Source organism: Rattus rattus, chromosome 15, assembly GCF_011064425.1.
Source record: "Rattus rattus isolate New Zealand chromosome 15, Rrattus_CSIRO_v1, whole genome shotgun sequence".
In the NCBI taxonomy this organism is placed as follows: Eukaryota; Metazoa; Chordata; class Mammalia; order Rodentia; family Muridae; genus Rattus; species Rattus rattus.
Genome location: NC_046168.1, coordinates 54,426,698 through 54,449,073, shown reverse-complemented (window position 1 = coordinate 54,449,073; position 22,376 = coordinate 54,426,698). Strand labels below are relative to the sequence as shown.

Sequence of the window (22,376 nt, the reverse complement as noted above, 5' to 3'; positions counted from 1 at the left end):
ATATTGTTAGTGCTTATTGTTTAATGCTATTTTTTATCTACTTTTCTTCAATAAACCTAGGATAGAAAAAACAATAAAATGACTTCTAATGATAGTCTGCTATACTCATTGATCAGTGCCTAGTCCAATACTCATCAGAGGCTTCCTCTGGTAGCTGATGGAGTACGTGCAAGCAGATGAAGAGACCCTCAGCCAAACATTAGGTGCAGGGAGAATCCAAATTAGAAATCTCCGTCAGATTCCTTCATGCTAAACCCGGGGAACCCCGTGGAAGAAGGGGAGGAAGGATGGTAGGAGCCAAAGGGGTCAAGGACACCAGAAGAACAGAACCCACAGAATCAACTAGGCTGGGCTTATGGGGCCCCAAAGACTGCATGTGTGTGCACTATGTCATCTGCAAGTAGTGTGGTTGTTAGCTTGGTGTTTCTGTGGGACTCCTAAAGTGGGGGTGTGTCTGACTCTTGCCTGCCCTGGGGACCCTTTTCCTCCTACTGGGTGGCTTCTCCCATCCCTGATACGGGGCTTTGTGCCTAGTCCTACAGTAACTTGTTACGCTGTGTTCAGTTGATATCCTTGGAGGCCCACTCTTCTCTGAAGGAAACGAATGAGCAGTGGATCTGGGAGAGGAAGTGAGGATTGGGAGAATGGGGGATGGGATGTCTTGTATGAGAGAAGAATTTTTTAAAGACAGAAAAGGACGTACATGAGAAAAGCGAAACCCGGCAAGTTTAAAGGTTAGTGAGATGGTCGGTGGGTAAAGGCTCTTATGGACATGCCTGACTGCCTGAGTTTGATCCCTGGATCCACATGGTGGAAAGACAGAACCTACCTCTCCTCCCACCTGTGCTCAAAGAAATCAATTCTTAATCACTAGAAAGAACCAGTGACTGAGACTACATTACAGTCTGCATGGGTCTGTAACACAGTTTGGATTTCATGTGCTGGCACTGACAACAGGCACCAATCTTTGAAACCTACAAGTACAAATATTCACTATACAGCACCGGTTTTGTTAAATCTAGGATGTTGTTTAAACGGGACTTGGCAAAGCCAAGAAATGGTAAAGCTAGATCCTCATTCTGTCTTAACACTTTGGTGTGACCAAGTGTTCTATCCACTTGTGGCCTGATGCTTTAGTTATGATTGTCACTATGCACACAGCTCCAGCTGCATCATGGGGGAGGAACATGAGACAAGCGAAACCCGGCAACCTCCCTCATCTCAACTTTCAACAAGTCTATAATCAATAACTCAAGTACATTTTACTGCTTAATTACCTGTGAGCGCCTATAATTACAAATACGTTATTCGTGGCATGGTATACATTACACTAGGTAGGAGGAATACTACAGGACACAAGGCACACAGGCACTACAACAACAAGTCTGTAACTCACTCAGAGATAATAAAAAGCAGTCACAGCTCCAAAAGAGCGCCCTATGAGGAAGGCAGGGAGCCTGGGAGCCAGAGGAAAGCACCTGTCTGTAATCCTAGTACCCGGGAGCCAGCCTGGGCTATCTGTCAAGTACTGCATGGAAACACAGAACAGGTACATTCCCATTCCCCAGACTGAAGTCTCATCAGAGAAGCTCAGCACCCAGGGAAGGTTGGGCACAGGTAAGAGGGAAAGTACCACAAGGAACACTGTCACCCTTTAGGATCTAAAAGTTTGTTGAGAGCTAAAATAGAAACAAGGTTGACAACACTGGCCAAGTTGAGAAATCACAGGTAAGAGTCTGGCTTTGATCGAAAAGTGAGAAATTACTGAAAGACTTACAGAGTGACATAAGTTAGGTTTGTATTTGAAAGACTCCCTTTTGGAGTATAGATCTCCAATTGAGAGCAGGATGGGAAACGGCAGACAACGGAACCAGCCACGCGGCTGCATCTTCCTGGGGAAGGTGCCGAGTGGGAAACGCTCCCGTGATGCTGGGATCCGCTATGTGAAAGGACACAGGTTGAAGGGATGCCCGCTGCTGCTCTAGGGACCTCAGCAGAGACAACGAAGGCTGGGGGTCCCTATGTGCATAACTCTCAGATAGAAGACAGACAGGTGGAGGTGCTGTTCAAAACCTCTTTGACTCGGATCTAGAGAAAAACAGACTGATAAAAACATAGCAGCCCGGAGAGAAGGGTCATGGGAGGGGAAGAACAGAACCCTGATGAGCACCACTACCTGAGAGACGGCACTAAAAAGGGAGTCAATGGGAAAATAAAAACAACAGCAAAGGGCATGGAAGACAGGGCTCTGGTGGAAGTGAGAAGGGGATTATTCACTTGGAGCACCTCCCACTCTTGGGAGTTCTTTCTCAATGTTTCTCAGTCTGTCTTCTCTGATGGGGGAAAATATGAGAATAAGTAGAGACCTTCGGAGTCGACAACAAGCTGACCTTGGGAAGCAAAGCCTCAGAATGATGGGAGGTGCGGAAAAACAAGCTGAGAGCAATCGGGAAAGACAAACTGCAAAGGGCAGAATGGAGGCGCTAAGACGGCGCTAAGCACGAGGTGGGTTGGAAGGAGAGCACACGTCCCTGTTAAGGATGGGGCAGAGCAGGTTGGATTTAGGGAAGGGAAGGGATAGAGCTAGGCAGCTGATACACACGACGTCTGCTCAATGCAGACAAGGACGAGAGAAGTGGGTTAGAAACCGAATGCGGTCGTCATTCTGGGAAAAGGAAAAATACTCCTAAGGAAAGCAGAGCCTGAGAGTCAAGGTAAGACCGCAGACTCAGGGAAATGAAGTGACCCTAACTGCAACTGTGTAACTGTCTCCAGTTAGCTTCAGCAGGGCAGACACAGGCTAACTAGATAGTGCTAGGAGCTGAACACACAACCCTACCCACCAGCTGAGGACGCGAGCCAGGGAGCCCGCGGCCAGACCTAACAAAGTAACAGTAACAGGAGTACAGAAAAGCCCTTAGGGCAAATCTGGAGTGGTGACACATGTCTGTGACCCCAGCCAGAGAAAGGCTGAGTCAGGAAGGATGCCACAAAACTGTGACAGAACCGAAGAGGGCCCTGGTTGCAAAAGACACCATCAGGAGAGGCCAGCACTGTCGTGTCCCCTTCCGCTTCCACAGGAAAGCTGGACCCCACCATCCAGGTTCTCTGCTGAGACTCCGCTCTTGCTCTGCCGTGTGTGGTTACCCACAATTCACCTGCCAACAGCCCCACTGCTGCCCTGTGGGCTGCTGTCAGTGCACAGGAGAGGACAGGAGAAACAGAAGAGTGCAGTCTGTGATTGGGCAGTGAAAAAGGAAGGGCTGAGAGTTTTAGAGTCGGGACAGAGAGGGACAGAGAGGACAGAAGGACAGAGAAGATGGAGGAAGAAGAGGATGAACCCGATCCACGGGACTTTAAACAGCCTCAGGTAGCTATGCATATCATAGAAGAGCATAAAATAATGTAGGGTAATTTGTTCAGTATAGGCGGGCAGCTTGCATCAATGTCAATTGAGTTTTGAGTTCTTTGTGGGTGTTTTGTGGGTTGAGAACTTACTGATATAAAACTGATCAATTACAATCCTCTAGCGTTTTGATTCTACTGTGTTACAGGGATTTGTGACAGCTAGCCACAGGTGGTGGATGACTGGGAAAGTGAGTGGTTCCAAACCGGTGGGCAGATGCCGCATGGGGTTAGCCACGGGGGCGGGAGGCCGCTGGCCATAGCGTGTACTCGTTCTGTGATTACTGCACGCAACACTGCCCCTGCCCCACTCCTCTGGAAGGGAAGTTGCTCCTAACCCATTTCCCACCTTGGAGACTGGTCAAACAGCCCTTCACCCTCCAGTACCTGCAGCCTGTTTCTTCCAGGGACACTGCCACACACTGACCCCTGACAGGCTCATTCATTCATGACCATTACTGGAGTAGCCTCTCCTCTCTTCCCACCTGCACACCAGCCCTGGTGGATGCTCATCTGTGTTCCCAGACACCTTAAAATAAATGGCTCAGTAAGGAGGAAGGAACTGTGCCCAAAGAGGCACTCAGAGTCACTCGCACAGACTTACAGGACTCTCAGTCTGTCCAAGTCCCAAAGATAAGGACCCAAACGAATTAACCCTAACTTCAGAGAAAACCAGAAGTCAGTGCTGCTGCCGATCTCTCCCTCCTTCATCACGCATGCTCTAAAACTGTAATTACCCAGACACAGCACCACAGAAATGACTACTCTTATTACTTCTGTGCCCAGTTCTAGCACAAGGCTTCCAAGCTACAACTTAACTCTGCGGTGGGAATCTGTGATCTACCCATATTCTTGAATATTAATTTTTACTAGGCCGCCGCCCCTTACCCTGACCCTGTGTTCAAGGCCCCATTACAGCCGGCAACAGGAACATTATTACATTAGCTTTATTTCCTTAAAAAAAATAAATAAATAAAGGAAAAAAGACAAATAACTATGCCACATTTGTTTTTTTATAATATCTTTAAAGAGGAAAACCGCTAGTATTTCAGATTATTATAACTTTATTCATCATAAATCTAAAAGCCGTAATTTATATACTACTTTCAGAGCATTAGACCCAAACAATTTTAACAACTTATGCAACTGTGGCCATAAAAATTGCAGTGAAAGCCACATACAGTGTCATGTGCCTATAATCCCAGTACTCGGTGGAGGGAGGCAAGAGGACCATGAGTTCAAGGCCAGCCTGGACTATACAAGATGCTGTCTCAAAACCAAGCAATCCAAGCCTGTAGTCTAAAAGCAAGCTACCTGGTAATGCTTATAGTCCTGTACCGGGACCTGATCTCCAGGACTCCAAGTGTGAGGCCAACCTGGGCTACTGAGACTCAAGAGTACCTCAGACTTCTCCTTCTTTGAACTCCAACTAAAATTTTATTGTTGGGTTGCTCTGTTTCAGGATCTTACTCTGTATACCCAGGCTGGCCTCAAACTCAGAGCACAGCAATCATCCTTACTCAGTCTATTTGAGCACCATCGCTTTTTAGCACAGCGGTGGCGAGCACTCCTGCTTTACACAACTGACCAACGGCCTCACTTCGTGACTGCTGGCTCGGAAGCAGCCTATACAGCAATTCAAACAAAGGAAAAAACAGCAAACGCACAGCAAAAGGTTAAAAATGTGCATCTTTTGCTAACCAGTGTTTGCCCTGATTTCAAATTAGTTTTTAAAATCTGCCTGTCACTCAACTCTTTTGCCTAGGTCAAAACTAACATATTAAGTGCTGACTATTTACTTGTTTGTTTAAGTTTCTGCAGACAGGTTTTCTCTTTGTAACAACAGCCCTAGCTGTCCTGGAACTCACTGTGTAGAGCAGGCTGGCCTCAAACTCCTAGAACTCGCTTGCCTCTGCCCCCTATTTATATATTTATCTCTGGCTGGCTTGTGTACTTTGCTTCTGCCTGCTGCTCTGTCACCGATGGTTACTCACATGACCCTAAACACATCAGGGCTGTGGACTTGAGCTGAGACTCTATTATTAAAGTGAAATAAAATGAAGAGTCTGCACAGTTAACTAGAACTCTCTTTATCTGTGTAACAGGGATACCAGATTACCACATTTAACTTACATCCAAAAGTCAGAACAGAGGAAGTGCCAAAACTAGGCCTATGATCATGACTCCTGTTAATTTTTATGGCTCCTACTTAGACCCATACAATGATCCCTACTGCAAACCACAGCACTCAGTTGTGTTCATTATTCACATAGCTACTTACACCAACAGGTCTGGGGGAAATGACTTTGAAAGACTAAATAGCTTCACAAGAAAATGGCATGGGAGCTACTGACTAGCAGTAATTGTAGCTAAAGATTATGGCCCAACGTGCACACATACTCTGTGTGTTATAATTTAAATAAATTATGTGCATGTGAAAAATGTTAATAGTGGCATCATTTAAAGCAGAACTCCAAATGTTCAGGAAGAGAGTAAGTTGTGATATGCTCAATAGACTGCTAAACAGCGATGAAAAAAGAAACCAATGAGCAGACTCAGGCTTAGCGAGTTCACAGCTCATGAAGAACATTTAACTGAAAAAACAAAATTTCACATGACTGTCTGCAAATCAATAACAATTCTAAAGTAGGTGTGCATTTGAACTAATAACTAATTAACAAACTAAGTACATAAGGAAATACACAGAAATGCCAAGCATTAAATACCAAATTTTAGGACAGCTTTGAGAGAAGCAGAAATAGCAGAGTTGAAGCCACTTGGGTTTCTCCCTCACATTGCCAGCACGCTGTATTTGTTAAAAAGGATGGTAGTGGTACCAAGGTAAAATTTACAGTGAACCCTCCACATCCATGGTTCCACATTCAAAATGTCCACCAACTATGAATGGAAAATACTGAGGGAGAAAAACTGTACTTGAACTAAACATGGTCTTTTTGTCATGTCCCCCAAATAACATACAGCACAATGGTGAGAGCTTGTTAGTGATCCAAGGACAACTGGAAGAAAAAGATGTGTGTAAATTACACACATCCATTAGACCACTTTATACCAGGGGCTTGTTCTTTCCTATAGACTTGGATTTTGTTTTGTCAAACAGAATCTCACTCTGGCCCAAGTTAACCTGAATTTACTCTGTAGGCTACACTAGCCTTAAACTCCAAGTGACTTTCTTATTTCGGCCTGCCAAATGCTGGGATTACAGGCCTAGCCCCTGTGCTGTTTTTGGTTTTGTTTTATTTTATAATCCAAAGGTTCTGGAATAAATTCCCTCACAAACACTCTACAGTGTGATTATGCCTAAATCTGAAAATGTAAACACTACCCTATTATAGAAACTGATTGGTTTTCTGTAGATCAAAAATTTTCTATATTAAGAATTACATGGGAAGCTGGGTGTGATAGTACATGTCTCTGTATTCGGAAGACAGAGACAGGAAGATCTCTGTGGGTTCAAGGCCAGCCTGGTCTACAAAGGGAGTTCCAGGACAACTAGGGCTGTTAGAGAACTACTGTCTCAAAAAATGGGGGAAAAATTACATAGGCTAGAGAGATGGCTCAGAGGTCATCAGCACCGGTTCCTCCTCCAGAGGATCCAAGCTTGATTCCCAGCACACACGTGGTGGGTCACAACTATCTGTGTACCACCTCCACAGAATCTGATGCCATCATCTGGCACCGGACATGTAAGTGGTGCACAGACGTTAACACTGGGTTCAAGAGACGGCCCCATGTTTAGGAGCGGTTGCTGTTCTTACAGAGGAGACACCGCCGCAGCTCCTAACGCCTACACAGTGGCTCACGACCACCTGGAACGCCACTTCCAGGAACGATAACCTGTCCTGGCCTCTATAGATAATGTGTGTACAAGGTGCACATACAGAGAAGCAGGCACACACACCCATAAAATAAAGATTTAGCTAATCCTTTAGGGGCTTTTGGTGTGGTTTGGTTTTGGTTTTATGAAATAGGGTTTCTCTATGTGACCCTGGCTTTCCTGGAACTTGCTTTGTAGATCAGGATGCCCTTGAACTCAAGGTTTCTCCCGCCTCTGCCCCCAGAATGCTGGTATTAAAGGCATGCACCACCACCACACACTTGACTAATTTTTTTTTTTAAAGAACATGCTGGGGATTGTTTATTTTTATCCCCCAAGAATTTACTAGAAATGGTCTCTATGTAATGACATAATTAGGAAGGCAGGGAAATAAAACTGAGATGGAACAGATTACTTCTTCAGCCATGCACAGGAAAAAACAAACTGTGTAGTACATAGAACAAACTAAATCACACAGCTTTGGGAACATGTTACAAAACGTGCCCAGTATTTTTCATTTTAAACTACTATTTCTTTTCATAGTACTGATATAGAATACTAATAAATCCTTAAAAACTCTTGTTGGGCAAATTAAGTATTTAGACACATAAAAATAAAAATCCAGAAGAAAAACAACTGGTCCAAGATCAAAACTAAAACTAAATCTAACTTCCAAATCAGACAGAAAAGTGAATCAGAAGGTCAGGAAGTCATTCTTCAATGCTCATCAAAGACGGTGCAAGAAAGAATTCAGGACAATGACCACTGGCACTGTTTTTATGCAGAAAACTAGTATTATAAAACTTCCCATAAAAGTAATACTTTAATCACTAAACTACCAAACCGATGCTTTAAACCAATGAACATAATCCTTTGAAAGCAACAAAGGAAACATATACTGAATAAAAATGTTTTTTCTAAAGGTTTCTTTCCCTTGTATCTTAAACTTAAGGACTAATCCTTTTGAAAAGCTCAAATAAAAGAGAGAATTTGAGAAAGAAAGTGAAGCTGGAGGCACGCTGACAAGTCTTCTGATAGGCAGTGGGGTTCTTTCTAGGCGCTTTAAGAGTGTCAGAGACCTAAAATAATAGGACTCAAAACAAGGAGACTCCCCCTGAAATGATGGAGGCAGAAAGTGAAAGAAGGGCTTGTGAAAGGGGAGCGCGAGCTTACGGGGGAGGGTTAAAAGGGACAGATGAGGAAGCTCACACAGAGGTGTCCACAGCCCCTCCGAAGCAGCAAGGCGGGCGGGCAGGCGGGTAAGGCAGGGAAAGAACAGGCCGAGGAGCCATCTGGGCTGCTGTTTCACCCAAGAGACTGCCTCCTGGAACTTACACTCCTGCCTGCATTTATGTTTTTATTTGCTTTCTTCTGGTAAGCAGTAACACGACATGCTGCTCGAATCTCTTGTTAGACAGGGAAGCCTGGACAGTCGCAAGCATTCGATGACAGGTGGTCTGAGACCTGCTCTCCTCAGCAGGGTCTCCCACCAGAAGAAATGGTTGGTAGGGCTCATGCATCCCGTGTCATTAGAGAAGGGTAGGGAGACCAACCTGCCTCTAGAAGCTCGCTGGTCCTCCAGGTAGCTCCTGTGTTCTGGCCGCCTACTGAATTACTGTGCTCTTGGACTACTGCAGCCGCCAATAAATTGTCCACATTTATCACTTCTGGGTCAGAGCTGGTGTCAGACATATCATAATGAGCTACAACTGGAGGTCCATCTAGGGAGGAAAAAAAATGTATACTTGTATCTAGCTTGTGGGGTAAGAAATACCTCTCCAACTAGTTAAGAGCCACTAAACACCAGTCGCCTTAACTACCACTGCATCTGATTAGCTGCTGACTTTATGCTTTTGAACATGATGCTGAGGCAGAAAAGATAACCCAAGTCTATAAGGATGAGGGACACATTTTGGAAAGAGGAAAGGGGCATTACTTACTATGAAGAACAGAAGACAAGACAGTACTGAACAATGTAACACTGACTTACTTCTAAACAGCAACAGATTTAGAAAAGGCGATGATGCCACAAAAAACGGGTGGGGGGGGTAAACTGCAGTCACCTGTTGAAATCTAACTTAATGGCTTTAGGAAAATGAATCATTTAGTAGGTAATACTAAAAGATCCTAGTAGAGGAAAATCACATGTACATTTTTTATTCACTAAACAAAGTTGGCACGAGAGCTCTGGCCCACTAACTTATTTACCTCCAATGAGGTCCTTTTTACAGTAACAGGGATGTTACACACTTCACAACACTCTACAAAAGGACAATACCACAAAACCCACTCTCAGGATTCTGCTTTGGGTATTATACAAGGGAGAAAAAGTGTTCATATTTTCTTTTCCCTGAGAAAGATAAGCTCACTCAAGTAAAGGACGGCAACCTTGTGAGTAGGTTTTAAAGGAAGCTGAGAACTCTCTTTTTGGGAAAATAAGAGCATGCTCCCAACCCTAACCCTATCACCGACTGCAGATGATGCCAAGGTAATGTACTGCAGTGACTCATGCCGAGAGCCCAGTAGCCATGCTTATACAGGGAACGAACGCATGCTTTCAGATGGTACTGCCACCCTCTTCTTTAAGTATTTTGAAACACTTTTCCTTCAGGACATCCCTCTCCCCCATTTTAGAACAGAGCTGAAGGAAATGCTGGGTCCTAGCCAACAGTTAGCTATGAAAAGAGAGCGGGCAAGCAAACTGCTTCTCCATTCAGATTCTAACATCATTCAACAAATGCGTATCAAACATGTTTATGACACTCTTGCCTGTGAATATATGTATCAGTGAATCAAAAAACATCATACAATGAGGGCTTATTGCATATATATATATATATATATATATATATATATATATATCCATTGTGTAAACTATCATAGCAAACACAGAATACACATGGGGTATTTATCGCATATTTTAATGTGGCAACATTTTTTTAAATAAAAAGTGATCAAACATAAAGAAGCAAATGACTTGTCAGATGCCACTATATAAAGGACAGACATCACAATATGAAATTCTGACGATCGTGGAGATTTGAGTTGACTATTAAAAATCATTTCCAGTTCCCTTACAGGAACAAATAAAGTCATCAGTGCCCATAAAATTTATTAAAATGGCAATAGGTTTTAGTTCAAACAGAAAATATTGTTCATTTGGGGGTTTTCTTTTAAAAAAAAAAGTGCATCTTTCTATAGAATTTTCATCAGAGTTCAAAATGACTACTACGGAATCATGATAGTGGGTAACATCCAAATACTTAGGTACAGAGGGTAAGGGCCAAGTACAATATTGACTATGTGACCACAGGTTCTATCTTTCAAAGAGCTTTGTGGGTTTCTTCAGATGTTTACAGTGATTTACTGGTTTTTCTAAAATTAATATAACCAATAACAATACAGAGCCATTTATCCTTGTATTCCCCACCTCTGCCCCCAAATTGAGGAAAGAGGTCACCAGTCAAGTCAAAATTGTACCACTCCTACATGTATCGTCATGCAAATGAGCATAAAGGTATGCGTACATGCAGAGTCACGTCACCTACCCATGGACAACTTGTCTGAAAGTCTTCATCAGCAGAAAATACAAGCATTAACTTGTTATCTGGCTTCATTCTTGTATCTTCCATATTTCCAAACCGCACACCTTATAACTTAGCTTAAATTTAGTATTTATCATAAACAAAGACAGCAATATTTTCATATTTAATTATACTTAACAGTTAAATTATGTTCACTGTCACTTCGTTTCCAGTGGATTCAAACAATGACAACTTACAACTACATAAATTTTAGTGAAGTATTTTTCCAACTCTGACTTTCAGTGAGAAAGCGCTATTAAAGGCCATGTGTCTGGGGGTCCCCTTACACAATCAGCAGTAAGTCAAGACAAAATAAGTAAGGCACTGGCACCAGGGTCCGATCTCTACAAGGATGTGATATTAACTAATGGTGACAGTTTGTGACAGGGTTCTCTGGCTGCATAGCATGTAACTAGAGGGTGTGTGTGTGTGTGTGTGTGTGTGTGTGTGTGTGTTTACATTTACTACGGGAGTGTGTGCGAGCACCATTTGCACGGACAAGTCAGAAGACAGCTTGCAGGAATCAGTTTTCTCTTCCCATCCTGTGGGTTCTGATGCTCAAACTTGGGTCAGGCTTTGCAGAAAGCACCCTCATCCACTGAGCCATTTTATAACCCTTTCATCTGCTTTTTTAGGAAAACTCTGTGTTAACAGAAAGACTGAACATTGTCCGTTCATGACTGTACAGAGTAAATGGGGATATGTCCACTTGTGATTATTCATGAATGCTGTTTGAAAGACTCAATTCCTACTAAGAAATTGTTTTAACTTTCAAGAATATCAAAATATCGACACCTCAAGTAGGCCTACATGGAAACACTAACAGTTTAAGGTTCCATTATTAGCATAAGCATATTCTACACAACAAATGAGGCTACTCAAACTACATCCTCCCCTTTGTCTATGGAAACCAATCACCCTATAAAAATCAGCACACAATGATAGATTGCTAGTTTTTATAAGCCATTAAAGGCATCTCCTTATACATACAAACTGAATACTACTAATAATAATTAGTTAATAACATCAGTGTGCACTTTACCCATGTGCTGCTTTCCCTCACTAATTGCTTTTGGGGGAGGACCCAGACAGCTAGGATTAGAGACATGCACCATTATGCCCAGTTAACAGAAATAGTTTTGAGTGTATTCTAACTGGTTACAATTACGAAAGAAGAAAAGTCTTAAAATTGACAAGTCCGCCAGCCATCTTTTATGTCAGAACATCAACCCAAAGCTAGGGAAGCAGTTCAGTCGTCAAGGACCTGCCTAGCACGCACAAGGTTCTGGTTTAATTTCCAGCAACACCATACACCGTGCTAGGTCTGTACTAAGCTCCTATATGAATAGGTTCTAATCAAGCTCTAGACACACGCACACGCACACACACACACGCACACGCACACACACACACACGCACACGCACACAAGGGCACACACACACACGGGCACACATCTTGTGCACATGGATGCAAATGCACCAACCCTGAGAGTTGTTTCTCAGGCACCATTCGCCTTTTGCTGTAGTTTGAAAGCAAGAACTGTCGCTGGCCTCTAAGTCTCCAAGTAGGCCACACCGCCTAGCTAACAAGCCCACAAGTCCTCCTGCCCCCAACACTGGAACTAGACACGGACAGTATTACCTGGCTTCTTTACATGGGTTCTGGAACTGAACTCAGGTCCTCATGTTTGTGCCACAAGCACTTTACTAAGTGAGCTGTCCCTCCAGGCAGGGTCCGACTGTTCGAAAACCAACGCTGATGAATCTGCATTGCTACTCTCTCTTAAGAAACTGAAGTTTACTCTTTCCGACCTTCAACCTTCACTATTGATATTAAATGTTTCATAAAATTAGTTTCTTTTTCAAATATGTCCTAATTGGAAAAAATCAAAATCACACCAAAAAAACCCCCAAAATATTTCTTTAATATGCTTATTCATAATGAATTTTCCTTTCAAATTTTGTAACTAGAAGCATACCGTTTTATAACTATACAAGGTAATCACACAATTTAACTGCTTCCCTACCCCCCCCCCATTTTCCAGTACTGGGTCTTGTGAATGCTGGGCACTAACCATTAAACTACACTCACAGCCTTTTTAAAATTTCGAGACAGGGTCTAGCCTAGGCATCTACACCCACCCAACTTCTTTCAGAACAGATGAAAAACCTAAGTTCCTTAAGTAGAACTATTAAAGAAAGACTCTGAGAGTGAGTCTTGCAATTTCAATAGCAGATACAAAAGTTGTATTTTCTACTGATAAAGACTTTCAAACAGGTTGTTGCCACAGTGTTGCTGGTGGCTAGCAAGGGAAACCAGTGCGGGCTTGAGGAACCAAAGAGAAGGGACAGACTTCCAGATATAAGGAGAGTGAATTTTAGAAGAACCTACTTTTTTTTTTTTTTTTTTGGGAGCTGAGGACCGAACCCAGGGCCTTGTGCTTGCTAGGCAAGCGCTTTACCACTGAGCTAAATCCCCAACCCAAAAATCTACTTTTTAAAAACACTAATTTTATTATATTCTAGAACACTAAATTATAAATTTATATTTGTAAAAGACAAAAATGCTTGAGGATACTTATTTTGTTTATTCATTACCATCAAAGGAAAAAAATCCAGAACCATTTGAATAAATAAGAAAGTAGCCAAAAGAACTCTTAGAAAAGAATTATGTCAACAGAAAACCAAAGAAAGACAAGAAGTGTCGTCTCTGAACAAACAACCTGAAGTATAAAAAGCTGTATGAGTACAGTTTTCTTCTGAAGAACATCATAAAGCCATTTTAATATAAAAAATGTAAAGCAGGGGGCTAACCATGATGAAATTTTATGTTCTACATTTTATGTTTAGGAATTATGCTGCTTTTAAAATAAAAAGGAGACAGACAGTCTGCTCATCTCAACAACTAAAAAATTTATACTTCACAAAGTTCCAACCATGCAAATAGTTTTAGGAATTACATTGTCTCATACTGACAAACAATAAGTCACTTTGTTCAGAATAAATGTCACCTATAATAGATGAAAGAGTTCCATTTATCACTTTGAGAGGATCAAAGAGGTAAAGGGTTCTTCAAGATACTCAGAATACCCAAAAAGGTGATCGAAAGAAAATGACAGCTTAACGAGTCAGCATTGTGTACAAAGATAAGAAGGCGCTGACTCCCGTGAATGCAATGAAAAGATAAGGCAGGATCATTTCTAGAGATACTTAAAGGAACCTAGACACACAGGCACGAAGCATCTGGAGAGGCTGCCATCTGCTTTAAGGGCTCAGATCTACAGAAAGTGACTAAAGCATGCACTGCACACTACCGGAGAGAGCATGTATCACGTGCTAGGTCAGCCATGTCTCCCAGTCTAACTCCTTGCTAAAGATTCAACTCACTCAATGTTTTACTGAGTTCTTTAAACAGACCCAGTCTACATTTTTCCATTTTCCCAAATACTCCTTGATTCTTTTAAAAAAAAATCTATCTATGTATTTAATGTATGTGAATGCCCTATCTGCATATATGCCTGCATGACAAGAGGACAGACAGGATAGGTCAGATTCCATTATAGATGCTGTGAACCATTGTTTGTTGCTGGGAATTGAACTGGGAAGCCAATGCTCCCATCCACTGAGCTATCTTTCCAGACCTTGATTTTTAACATGCTAACCAGTAGAGCACATAGTTTAATAGACAGACTTTTATGTTTATAATGGTATTCTATCTTCCTTTCAGTATACCAATTTCAAAATTGAAAGTCATCCTAAAAATACTGTGCAAAATCCATTGTTCTGACTATAAATTATAACACTTCTAGTTTTATTGGGAATAGTATGAATTAGCTGGTAGAAAATGACTAAAATTACAACAGAGTCCTCAATAGAGTAACAAGAAACATTTCTTTTTCAAACTCTTTATTTGATCTATTAGTTACACTCCAGATGCACAGATGTATAAAGATTATAAAGAAAATGCAATAAAATAAAAACAGCAATTAAATAACATTCTTCTCAAATCTTGAAAGTTCTAATAAAAACAACACATTTTATGGCAGCCATTCCCCTTTGTTTATGACAAATCTGTAAGACTGTGGTGACCTAATACAGCAATTCAACCACCTCATCCATGCTTCATGCTCTGGTTTGCTGCTGACCCTGACCTCCCTACACTTCAAAGGAAGACCTCCCTCCAAACGCATAGAAATGAAGTCATGGTCAATGCTATCTACATTTATAAATTCACACACCTTCTAGAGAAACCAACACATTTCTTGTGTATACTATGATTAAAGGCACCTATGCCATTTTTAAAGAGGATTTGAGCTGAACCTAGAATTTTATATAACAAATTAACAAAATATATTTAATAAATGTATAAGTTTAATAAATTTGATAGAAGTGCTTTAATACTATATGTTCTAACATGTGGCATAACACAAAATCTTCTCACCACCCCCATGCATTACTTAAACCATTTTTGAAAGGATAAAAAGTATCAACTAAATAAAATATAATACTTTTAGAAGACTTCCTTTAAGTAAGGTAATTTGCCTGTCATTTTTACTATGTACTTATGAAGATAACAAGACTCCTGCATACCATTTTTCCTATAACTATGATGTAGCTTTGCCATCGGGCAAGGTCAACCACGATCCTAAAAGTGAACCGTGAGACCTGGTGCGATGATACACGACTGTGTCAAGTCTCACAACTTGAGGTGGAGCCAAGAGGAGCCAAGAAGAAGAAAGTTATCAATAAGAGCCAAGCAAGGTAACAAAGGCCTGCAATCTCAGGATGCAGCAACGCTGAGGCAGGAGGATTACAAGTTCAAAGGCAGCTGCACAGCAGAGCCTTGTCATTAACAAAATACAAATTATCAGTAGTATCAGTTTAAGATGCCTTGGTGAACAGGATGATACACTAGGTAACTTTTCACTGACAGCGACAGTGTACTGACTTACATATGCTTTCATAAGCTGAGAAAAACCTACACTCAGAGGCCCTCTCTTAAAACCCAATAACAAGGCGCAAATGTTCGCCGGGAGCCAAGATGTCTTCCAAGTATAAGCCTGAACCCTGGCGCTCTCCCAGTACTCTCGATCCTGCAGTATGAGCGTGTCTCCGGAGACCCGAAAAGGCGCAGGTCGAGCGATGAGCATAAGGCCCGGCTTAACGGGAGTATCTGCTTCAGTACAACGACCCCAAACGCCAAACGCACATCGAGGATCCTGCCTTGATTCGTTGGACCTATGCAAGATCAGCAAATGTTTATCCTAATTTCAGACCCACTCCCAAGAACTCACTTTTAGGAGCAGTGGCAGGTTTAGGGCCTCTCATCTTCTGGTATTACGTTATCAAAACAGACAGGGACAAAAAGGAAAGACTTATCCAGGAAGGAAAACTGGACAGAAAATTTAGCCTCTCCTACTAAGTTTGGCAAGGGTGCCTCTGCTCTTGCATCAATAAATCTCCTATTAATTAATCAAAAAAAAAAACAAAACAAAACAAAACCCAATAACAGTAAGCAAGATAAATTCATTTGTGTCTGAGGGGGGTCTGTCTGTCTGTCTGTCTGTCTGTCTGTTCGTTTTGCCTTTTAAAGACAGGATCTCATTATGACGCCCTCACTGGCCTGGAACTTGCTATGTTCACTAGGCTGACTTAAAATCAACATCCACTTGCCTCTGTCTCCCAAGTGCGAGGATTAAAGGCATGTACCACAAAGCCAGACTAGCTCTTTTTTATTTTTTTATTTGGCATGTCAGCAATAATTTATGTCCAAAGATACTGTCTTAAAAGAAAAATCTTCCCCCACTCCATTTTAACTATCATAATTAAGTTTATATGTGAGCAGACCTCTTCCTGCCCACCTCCCGCAAACACCCCGTATGTTAGGAAGCAAGAAATGAGTATTGTATTAATGACTGAATCTATTCTATCAGTATAGGCTGTAACACAGGAATCTTCCTCTAGCTACTTATCAAATAGTTTTGATGAATTCAGATTAAGCTATAGGTATATATGTGTATTATGTGACACATCCCTGAGATCAGACGCCTTTATGTTGCTTAGGAAAAACAACAAGACAGAAAGAAATGAGCGAGTGAAGAAAGGAAACAAGAAAGGAGGAAGGAGAGAGAGAAAATTAAAGGTAAGTTTCTTATTTAAAAAAAAAAAAAAAACTTCATGAGGGGGCTGGAGAGATGGTTCTTACTAAGTTAAGAGCAGTTGCTCTTGCAGAAGACTGGAATTCAGTCCCCAGTACTCATCTACTGCTAACAACCATCTGTGTCTCAGGTTCCAGGGACCCACTGCCTTCTGACCTCAGAGGGCAACAGCTAACTGTGGCACACATACATGCATCTGAGCAAAGCATTTAAATAAATAAAATATTTTTAAATTAAAAATTCATGCAAAATATTAAATTGTAAGCTTTTAATTTCTCGTTATTCTAAACTAAAATTTTACTTGAACTTTTAAAGTTAACTCAATTTTAATAATGCTATAAATATATATCAATATAGTTGTTACTGTCTCTAATACCTTACTTTTTTTTTTTTTTTTTTTTGTTTCTTTTTTTTGGAGCTGGGGACCGAACCCAGGGCCTTTTGCTTCCTAGGCAAGCACTCTACCACTGAGCTAAATCCCCAACCCCCTCTAATACCTTACTTTAATCTGTAAGAGTCTCTTAAAATGATTAGGTATGGAATATTTCAGAATGCTAAACCAGTAAATATCAAGGAGAAAACAGACTGCAGAAAAATTGTGAGAAAATAAACTTAGTAAGGGGATGAAGCCCTTTAGATGTCACCAACTAAATCTTCAACTTGATTGTCTAATTCTCTACCTATTCCATAAAATTAAAAAAAAAAAACCACAAATGAAAACAACCTGATAGATAAGAGATAATTCTCTGCACAGATGTTAAGAGACTGTCCAATCCAGATGAAAGATGACACTCTGATAGAAAAGCCTTTTAGCAATGCCTGGATTCGTCGTGTTGTAGTTGAAATATGCTTCCTGCCGGGACTATCCCTTTACAGACTACACGTTCAGTCCAAACAGGACGCAGTTTCTATCACTGTTTGTACATTGCTGTACCACTACAGGAGTTCCCAGGGAACGGAGGGTAGACTACTAGGCACTTCCATGACACTACACTGAAGGCAAGTTTAATGATCCACTTTTTAAAATGTCTATAGTACAAACTCAAACTATTTAAAGGAAGAATTTTGAATCTGTGCATTCTGGAAATGATGCTATCATTAGAGTAAATCTATTCTCAAAACAATAATCCTTAAGACAGTAGTAATGTATTATTTTTAAGGCACTGTGTGAAAATTAAATCAGAATAAATTTTTATAGGTTTCTACTGCAAAATTATCCTGAAGGCTAAACTCTTCAAACTATATAATGCCAAGTCTTAATATTCTAAGATAAACTCTTAATATTTTAGTATATATTCTTTAAATTAAGTCAGTGTTACGGCGTGCCCTCTTTCTACCAAAACTCACTTCTACATCTTTATCCACACATTTGCAGAAAAGACTTCCCAAAATGACAAGTGTTTAACATTTCCTCAAGTACTTAAAACACTATTCTATCACTTTGCAAGGTTAACTATTACTTGAAATTTCCAACTCGTTGAATTTTTTCCTTGTTTGATATATAGCCAAGGTGGTGGCACATTGCCTTTAATCTCAACATTTAGGAACTCTGTGAGTTCAAGGCCAGCCTGCTCTACATAGTGAGTTCCAGACTAGCCAGGGGCTACAAAATAAGACAAAAACAAAACAAAACAAAAAACCTAAAGAGCTCTAACTCAACAACAAAATGAGATCATATCCACTCAATGCAATCAATAACAGCAATCATTTTCTTATATGCTAGTCCTAAAGATTAGTCTTTTTATCTTAAAAATAAATATAATTTTCAGTCATGCTTAATATGTTAAATATTTTATCAGAAAGCAAAATAGAACTCATATTAGTGTATGCATGCACTAGAAAAGTCATAGTAATATGCTGAAATGAAAGTAGCATTTTCTTAGTCTATAAGTCTAATAAAATTTGTGATTCTAGAATGAAAGTAAAGACAAATAAATTTCCTTTGAACACATCTCTCAATTCCAAGGAAAGATTGTTGATTAATTTAAAGTCCAGTCAGTTACCTAAAAACAATATATTCCTTCTGTTGATATAAAACTTAAAACACACAGACACACGCACACACATGCACACACACACACACACACACACACATGTGTATCTATGTATATAGACTGACGAGTTTGTAACTATACTCTCACTTCGGAGAAAACCTCATCAACCATAAGAAACTCCTATATCCTTACAAGGAAAAAGCCTTGATGTTTATACCTCACCCTAACAACTGAAAACAAGGTTCATAAACTCATTACATAGTAATAAGAACATCAATCTACAAAGATATTCTCAGGAAAAGACGTGCTAAACCTTCCACAATCAACTCACAATTCTCATACACTTAAATTGTGAAAATTAAAAATTTACAAGTATTTGTTTAATTCAACACTTCTTAGAAAAGGGAGGTCTTGCCTCAGCCGATGCCGCATGCTCAGTGATCTGCCTGGCACGTGTGCAGCCCTGGGTGCAGCTCAGCATCACCAACAGAAACAGGCTTGGGCCAGCTCAGCTAAGCAGAGCATCTGCCTAGCACCCAGGCCTGGGCTGGATCCTAGGAGCCTTGTGAACTGGATATAGTAGAGTCATGAGGTTCAGAAATTTAAGATTCCATCCCTCAGCTACACAGTGTTCAAGACCAGCCTATGCTATAAGAAACCCCGTCTCAAAATTAGGTGGGAAGACACAAGGGTGATTTTTCCCCGCATAAGGTTACTGATAAATATTAAGATAAATTACAAGTTTTAATTTTTTACATATAAAATTCTAAATATCATGCCTAATCCACGAGGCATAGAATATTTTTCTCTTTTTCACTGATATGAAGGAAAAGGGCAAGTTTCTCTTGCAAGAAAAGTAAAAACTTAAAATCCAGTTAATATTAGCAAAATTGCATATTCCTAACTGAAGGCTTTCATGCCAATTTAGCTGTCTCTCACCATACTCCTACCAGTCCTCAAAAAATATGCTTTTAAATCCTACATACAAACACATCTACCATCCTGAAAGACTTTTCTTTGTCCAGGGATGACTTTGACTGAGCTCCTGGTCCTCCTGCCTCCACCTCCCCACTCCTGGGATTAAAAACCGATTATCACCATGTCCAACAAACCCGACAATCCTGCCATGGTTACTCCCTTTAAAATGACCAGAGATGATTTATTTCCAGTCTAATGAATGAAAGAAAACAGAATTAAACTAGTATATTCACTAAGTACTTTTCACTAGAAACTCAAAACCACATTCAATTCGACTGACTGCTATCTACCAGGGTTAATTTAAAGCTCAAGATTAAAGTTTATTTATCTTCATTTCCCATCATTTCAATTCCTTACAGTTAACTGAGGACCAAAATAGGAAAGGGAAAATGCAGAAATGACTGACTCACGAATGTTAATTTCCACAGTGATATTCTGAGCAGTGTGATGAAATCTTCCACAGCCCTGAACTCAAGCTCTAAATTATTCCTTTGTCGGGACTATCCTCAAAGACAGCTGCCATGTCTGTTAGGAGGCTATTCTAGGCCAGTGCTACCTTACTACATCACAGTAAGGGTGAATACAGTCTGGTGGGGTACTCTGAGGTGGCAACAATCCACACAGCTTATCAGTGTATGCTTATTGCTGTTATTAACCTTGATGTGACTGGTTTATAAACTAAGCTTTAGAGTAGAGATGCGCATGCAGGGAAGACAGTATGTATCCATGGTTCCGACTGTGGCTAACGCTTACAGTGTCCCCTGGACATCTTAGAGCACCCCTCCCTGTGAGGGGGACTACTGCACTACTTTCCTGAAGTAAAGTGACCCTTACCATATTTCCCCCTCCCCTTGAGGAAGGGTTTTCCTATAACCCAGACCAACCTCAAACTCTTGATCCTCCAGCCTCAACCTCTTAAATGTTGGGATGACAGGCCTGCAACATCATGCCATGATATTCCACACGTTATGCTGCATAGTTAGTACAAAAGTAAATATCTACTTAAGAAAGCAATATGTGCTTCTCATGTACAATATATTACAATTAATGAAGACTATTAACAAATTAATTAAATAACAAGGAATTAAAAAGGCTTATATAGTACATTATTTCAGTCTTCATAGAAAAACTGAATTAGAAAAATCGAATCAAACAGGATTTAGATTGGAGTGAGGACTATGGAACAGATGGTACGAGAATCTCTAATTACCAACTATCTACTTTTACTGAGTTGCTTTCACTAAATTTTTTATTTAGATTTTTCTTATGCATGAACATAAAACAATCATTCCTTCCTACCTATTGTTGTAAGACTATGTTCCAACCTACAAAATAAAACACAAGCTAAACCTGTGTTTATCCAACTGCTGCTTTCTGTTTAAAATACTATTTGGTTTATTTTTGAAATGGCTTCGCATAGCCCAGGCTAGCTTCAGACTCCCCTACAGCTGAAACTGGCTTCCTGCCTCCCTCTCTCCCAAGTGTTGCCGCCAGGCTCAGCCAATACCTAAAGGAAAACAAACAGACAAACAAAAACCTGCTTACTGTGCAGTCTCTAAAGTAGCATCAGAAGAAACTTTTATACCAAGAGTATACACTTTCCTTAATCCACAAAGTAGAATCCACACTTTAATGACAAGTTCATGGGTGATTCAGAAAGTTTTCCATTTTTAGCAGTTACTGTCTTTGGGAATTCTAAAACACTGCCAACCTTCAAACTGGCAAGAACATAAAAGCAGAGCGTTGTGTGGCAGCGCTTGCAAGCTGGGCATCAGCACTTAAGCACCTGACTGGGCGCCGGGGCATTCTTGGAGTACCCAGCCATGTTTTGGGTCTCTGGGTTCAGGGACTGCTCATGGCCTTAACCAATGTACAAACGAGTTAGTTCCCCATATACATTCAGGACCTCTCTGCCTCTGAACTTAACAGAACAGTCAGTCTTCTAGAACTGCCTATAAAGTCCTGTCACACCATACTCCTCTGCCAAGTAATCCTGGCTACACACATCCAAATCCCCTAGCACAACTGATGTCAGCTTTGAGACACTGAGGCCACTTAGCATAACAATAATCTAGAAAAGTGTATTTTTATCTCAATACCCTTAACTCAGGAAAGCAGCAACAGAACTGTTTTTCGGTTTCTTTGTCTTAAGCCTGATAGTTGCTACAGCACGGATGAGCGCTGTCAAAATTCACTAACCAAGCCAAAGCAGCTTACTCTAAAGAAATCATAAAATAACTGATATCATACAGTGTCACCCTTTTTCATAGCTTCAGTGATCTATCTGGGAAAATGTGTTCTGTTACTTATGCCTTTGCTAAACTAAGAATCTGGAGTGGCTTAACAATACCGCCAACCAGGATGGCGCCAAGATATTTAAAGTTTATTTCTTTTTTTAAAGTTTTCAAGATAATATTTAGTG

At 40.7% G+C, this 22,376-nt stretch overlaps 1 protein-coding gene and 1 pseudogene across 3 annotated transcripts in view; one reads left to right on the top strand and one right to left on the bottom strand.

Annotated features, from left to right (window-relative positions):
• The window catches only part of C15H18orf25 (chromosome 15 C18orf25 homolog), an 86,424-nt gene that overhangs the window by 15,874 nt on the left and 48,174 nt on the right, over positions 1 to 22,376 (bottom strand). For 2 of the 3 annotated variants that reach the window (XM_032885728.1, XM_032885729.1), the window contains exon 3: positions 8,794 to 8,961. The exons of the other annotated variant lie outside the window; for it this stretch is intronic. In XM_032885728.1, coding sequence (XP_032741619.1) covers positions 8,794 to 8,961 — 168 coding nt within the window. The remainder of the gene's footprint in view (positions 1 to 8,793; positions 8,962 to 22,376) is intronic. 3 annotated transcript variants of the gene reach the window in all.
• On the top strand, positions 15,866 to 16,300 carry LOC116884588 (annotated as a pseudogene).